At 29.1% G+C, this 6,000-nt stretch overlaps 1 protein-coding gene across 2 annotated transcripts in view; it reads left to right on the forward strand.

Annotated features, from left to right (window-relative positions):
- LOC106875217 (uncharacterized) overlaps positions 1-5,994 on the forward strand; it is a 121,244-nt gene extending 115,250 nt beyond the window's left edge. For both annotated transcript variants that reach the window (XM_052966445.1, XM_052966446.1), the window contains exons 18-20: positions 341-648; positions 2,740-2,901; positions 3,073-5,994. In XM_052966445.1, coding sequence (XP_052822405.1) covers positions 341-648; positions 2,740-2,901; positions 3,073-3,139 — 537 coding nt within the window. In that variant the 3' untranslated portion in view covers positions 3,140-5,994. The remainder of the gene's footprint in view (positions 1-340; positions 649-2,739; positions 2,902-3,072) is intronic.
- The last annotated feature ends 6 nt before the right edge of the window (positions 5,995-6,000 follow it).

Below are 6,000 nucleotides of genomic sequence, written 5' to 3' on the forward strand. Positions count from 1 at the left end.
TATATTATTTGAAAATTTCAATTTTTTTTTATCTATCCATCTATCTGTGTTTCTGTCCATAGGTCTGTATACACACACATATATATATATATATTTCCTTATGATGAGAGACTCTAACAAATTGATCATATTTATTTTTGTTCATCAAAAATATATTCTATATACTCTGGTATTTTTTAAATTTTTAAAAGAATTTTCAATAATTGGTGTTCTATCTCTATACTTTAAAAACACAATAATTACTACTCATTTTTAATTATGGTTACAGTTCAGTGACTGAAACAAAAAAAGAAACAAAGAATATTTAATTTTAACTACTGCTTTTCTATTGACTTTTTAGACTAGTCTTTTGGAGCTGAGTCGAGCTGACATCAACAGCCGTATCCGTATGCATGCAACTCAAATCAACGCCATGGAATATCCAATGTTAGAAGCCTGGATGAATTCTTACTTAAAGAGACATCTTTATTTGCATGATGTGTATCAGAATTCTGTTCGAAAACTCTCCAAGACACATAGCATTACTTATTGTGAATACTTACAGAGGTATTTACCTGATGCCAAGTGTACTGTTAGAGATTTATCAGATTTCAAAGTTGAAGTGAAAGGGTGTAAGTTTCCACCTATTGAACCAAAAACATACCAGAAGTAAGCTCTTTATTTTTCAGAAACCATTTATAAAATGTCCATGATAATGAGTATTTTTCCTTTTTTTTTTTTTTTTTTTTTTTTTAATTGGCATGATTTTCATGGTTCTAGTTTATGCAGTTTCTTTATATCATTTTATTAATTCATTAATTTTACTTCAACTATTTCTTTCAAGAATTTACTTTAGTCATTTATTTTCTGTTGAAATTTATTAATATACCTTAAATCCTTGTAGTGTTTTATATAAATCTTTCATTTCTCTTAAAAATGAGAGATTTTGATGAAATGTTAATACAGTGAAAAAAATCACAAAAGCATAGCTATTGTATGGATTTGAATCAAATTTAGTGATAGGATGTAATGATTGTTGATATGCATTGTGAATGTGGTTGTTAGTTATTGTTGGTTTTTACCTGTTGTCATATCACTTTCACTTGATCAAGTAGGTTGAATATAGGTAAGTTGACTTTCCATGTTTTCACATACATATGCAAAGATATCGATCCCTGGGCATCCATTTCCTGTCTCAGCTGAATTTGTACTCTGGCAGTTTTTGTAATTTGGAAGCTGCACTACAACCATTTGTAAAAGGCATTCTGTCATATACCTTTATCTCCTCCATTCAAAGATTTATACAGCAGCATGCAAAGACCTTTCATTTAAAATATATCAGTAATTTTTTCTTCTAATCTTTGCCATTCATTAACAAAAGCATTGATCTAATGATCAATATGCAATCACTCCATTCTTTCTCAGAATCAATAAATCAATATCAATTCCACACAGGCGTCCACAGATGACAATGAAATATCATGTTGATTACTATCTCTAAGTTCAACCTCTGTTTCTTTATTTAAGTCATTAACAAATAAAATTGTTAAATTCTTACTCAATTGAAATGTTATCTACCTAGATGTTCAAACACTAAAAAATGAGAAAGAAAAAAAAACAGAAGTTTTTTGACAGGAAGTTCTTTATTAATTGAAGCTACGTGTTTCTCACACAGAAGAATGTTTAGTTTCTGTTTTTCAGTCTCAAGCATTACCATTTGAATTGTCATTGCATGCAGTTCTGTACTCATCAGCAGTAGCAGTTACTTGTAATACAAGATTTCAAGTTTAGTATCTTAGATGTCAAAGTAAAATGCTCTATAACCAATACATTTTTCTCCAGTCTTTTTTAATTGAGCCCACCAGGTTACAATTTATCTATTAAACATTTCAGAGAAATCCAAATTTCATTCTAGACTGAAGGACTACTGTACACAGAGATGTGGGTTGTGGTACAGATTTGGTCTCTATTGTGCACAGAGTATAACATTTATGTATCCAATTTGTTAAGTGATGTATCTTAGTGATATATCAGTCTAAGGTGGAGGCGAAATGGCCCAGCAGTTACGGCAGCGGACTCGCGGTCATAGGATCGCGGTTTCGATCCCCAGACTGGGCATTGTGAGTGTTTATTGAGCGAAAACACCTAAAAAGCTCCACGAGGCTCCGGCAGGGGTTGGTGGCGAACACTGCTGTACTCTTTCACCACAACTTTCTCTCACTCTTCCTTCCTGTTTCTGTTGTGCCTGTAATTCAAAGGGTCAGCCTTGTGACACTGTGTCACGCTGAATATCCCCGAGAACTACATTAAGGGTACACGTGTCTGTGGAGTGCTTAGCCACTTGCACGTTAATTTCACGAGTAGGCTGTTCTGTTGATCGGATCAACTGGAACCCTCGACGTCGTAAGCGACGGTGTGCCAACAATCAGTCTAAGGCATCACCTCTATGTAAAATGACATCATTGATATCTCTTTTGTTTCCAATGAACTTACGAATTGCTTTATAATTTTGATGGAAATAATGAATTCCTTCCATTTCATATTAATGATGGAATAAAGATTTATTTTTTTTAAGAGGGTTTCTTACATAATAATGTATTCATTGAAACTCTATTGCCTATTGTAAAATATGAAACATTCTATCACAGGTAACTCTGTCATACACCTCAATAATCTTAGTGTTTTTTGCTATGCAATTAATATATTATGCATTATAACACATTTTACATTATTTACTGATACATTTACCTTTTATTATAGAGTTGATGATCAGCATTCTCGAGTTGCTGCTCGACAGATGGATAGTTTTCTGTATGCTGTTAGAAAGATGATATCTGACAGTTGCTTCATTGTTCTTCTTTATATGTCATTTATCATTCTTTGGGATCTAACTAGCACTGTGATTTGGCTCTATGTGAAAAGGTAACTTGAATAATTTTCCTAATTCCTTTGTTATAACTACCTATTTTTATTTGTAAAAAATTACAATTTGATTTGTCCTTAATGAAAAATTCTATTGATATTTTTATAGTTTTCTTTTTATTCATAAAATTAGATTAAATTCTACTTCTCTTTTTGCTTTGCTGTTATCAGGGCAGGATGGATCAGATTGAGAGTTATATGTGAAACAGATGAAAGACCAATGGTACGAGACAAATGAAGTAGAAAAACTGAAGACAATTCTAATGTTAGTAGTCTGCGTAATATTTCAAGAAATTATGGACTTTCATGTGATGAACTTTGCAGAAAAAGTGACCTCTTAACCTAAAACCAGTTTGTCATTTAAAAAGCTGGCAGATAAAATTCAACAGGAAACATTTAAAAAAAAAAATTGAATTATTTCGTTTTACACAACCTCTTTACTGCCATCTTAAATTAAAGGCCTTTGAAACTTTTGGGCTAAAACTTCTTAAAAAGAAGGAATAAAAACAAGAAACAAAATCTGGAAACCATGGAAATGCTCGAAAAGTAACATCCACAAGTTATTTTGTAAAACTTGATATCTGTAAACAATGATGCTGTTCTCTAAAAAAAATGTTGAGCAAATATACTGAAGTTGAATGAAATTAATGATTAAGAAATGACATTATGTATGATATTCAAATTATACTGATTTTTGTTGAAGTTTATATTTACTTTATAACAACCACTGAAAATATGTTTACGAGCATGGGATTTTACATTTCTACATAAATATATGTATGTGTGTGTGTATGTGAGTTTGTATACATGCATAAGATTTTGATATATATACACACAAATATCACTGGAAAATTAAGCTTGAATATATGATGTAAAAATGCCAACTTACCATGTATCATGCATATGAATTTATTTGTTAAATTTGTAAGATAAATGATTAAAAAGGTGAGCGTAAACAACGAATGAAATTAAACTTTTAAACAGATAAATACAAATATTGATAATTGCTCATAAAGATTTATCAAGGCAGAAATTGTGATTGTATACAAGATTTAAGCATCATTATTCCAAATGATTAATAAATATGTCTACTGCGATGAGAATAGATATTTTGGTTTATTAAAGTAAATTTATTTACAAAAGTGTTCAGTATCATTTGAACATTAGGGAAGTGTGTTGGCATAAGCGATAGAAAATTGGACTAGTTACTTTATGATACTATTTCAGTGCTCACTCTTCCTATTTCTAATCCTGCCAGGTTTGAAATTTTCCTATTATACCTCTATAGTCAATAAAATAACTAGTGTTCATATGTAAATCACTTTGCTCCACAAAAATGTAATTTGGCCATGAAAAAACCTTTTGAAATTAATTAGGTGAAAATAATGTAAATTCAAATCTCAAAGTTATTGGAAGAAAGCTTTTGAAAATTATATATCACTGAAAATTTACATGCATACATAACATTAAATACATACAAATTATTCTACATATGTAGTAAATTCACTTTTTTTTTAGTATTTTAATGTAATATGATAAATTTTCTAAACATAATAAAATATCTATGATTGTTATTTTCATATTTTTCAGCCTATAGATTAGATAACTCTTTATAAATTTTACATGCTCATCCTGAACAGTGGATGACATTAGATAAGAATTCCTCTTAACACCCTAGGTTAGTAAATGTAAAGATATCTGCAGGCACAGGAAATTTAACAGATACTCCTGAAAAGATTATCATTGGTAGTTTATGTGGTAAAATCTCACCTTTATGAAAATCAAATATTCTTTCTTTTTAGTCTTCATCACATTGTTTCAAGTGTCACTAAACTCTTGGTTAAATTTCTTTGAAATAAGTTAGCAGTATACTTTGATATGAAACTTGTCAGAATACTTTTTTTTTTTTCACTTATAAGACTGCTGTTTCCCACTATTATAACTTACCTTAAGATACTTCATTATACATATGTTACCATTAGAAATGTGAGATAATTAACACTATTTGCAGTCTTAATTTATTTATCAATTATTAATTAAGCAATTAAAGAAATTATTCATTTCCCCAATACTCAAATATGTAAAATTGAGTATATGGAATTCATAATAAAGACCAATAGAATCCAATAATCTGTTGATTAATCACATTACTGTTGTTAATTTCTCATTGCCTTTCTTTTTAAAAAGATTCAATATAGTTTTAATCAGTTTTTACTTATAACTTCTTTATTTTATATACATATATAAATGTTTTCTATGAAAAGCAATGTGATAGTTTTAGCAATAAAATTTCATTTTAAATTGTGGAATTCAAATGCAAAGAAAACTCGTCTGCAGGTTCAAATTAATTTACCTACTACTTTTCACTTTCAGTATAACACAGTTGTTATACTGTAAGAAATATATGTTGACTCATCATTTCATTTATATATATATGTGATGAAAACCATGAAACAGCCGTATAATTTATAGTTATAAGTTTTTAGACCAAAGGTTGTGGTTTGAATCTGTGAGGTGATTCTGTGCTTTGAAACTTATTTATTTTATAACAAATTTAGATAGTTTCAGTTGAGATTAGTATATTTGTTACAACACACACATACACACGTGCATATAGTGTCTACGGATGTAGCCTTTTCATATAAGGGAATTCTTCAAAAATGATTTAAACATAAGTTTAATAATATACCTCAGTCATGATATAGCTTAAAGATGTTTATCTCTTACTCACACATACAAAATGTATAAATATTCTATTATTCTTTAATTAATTTTTATTTTGATGTTTAATAGAATTTTTTACTACAGTTTTTATAGACCAAATAATAGTGTCATTTGAAAATATGTTTTATTTTTAGTGTTTTACTTTCCTAATTGAACACTGTTTCATAAGCTCTCATTTGCGCATATATTGCTGAACTGTCACTTGATAGTTAAATGTTTAGAACATTCCTTTTTTCTTTTTATTTTAATCAATACTTTCACACAATAAGCATTTAATCAAACATTATTTGTAACTATCGTTATTGTCTGTTTCTATTTGTAAGTGATGGCTGCTGAAACATTATTTGACTGAAAGAGTTGTTAATTCATAATGTT

The sequence above is a fragment of the Octopus bimaculoides genome, chromosome 3, assembly GCF_001194135.2.
Source record: "Octopus bimaculoides isolate UCB-OBI-ISO-001 chromosome 3, ASM119413v2, whole genome shotgun sequence".
Lineage (NCBI taxonomy): Eukaryota > Metazoa > Mollusca > Cephalopoda > Octopoda > Octopodidae > Octopus > Octopus bimaculoides.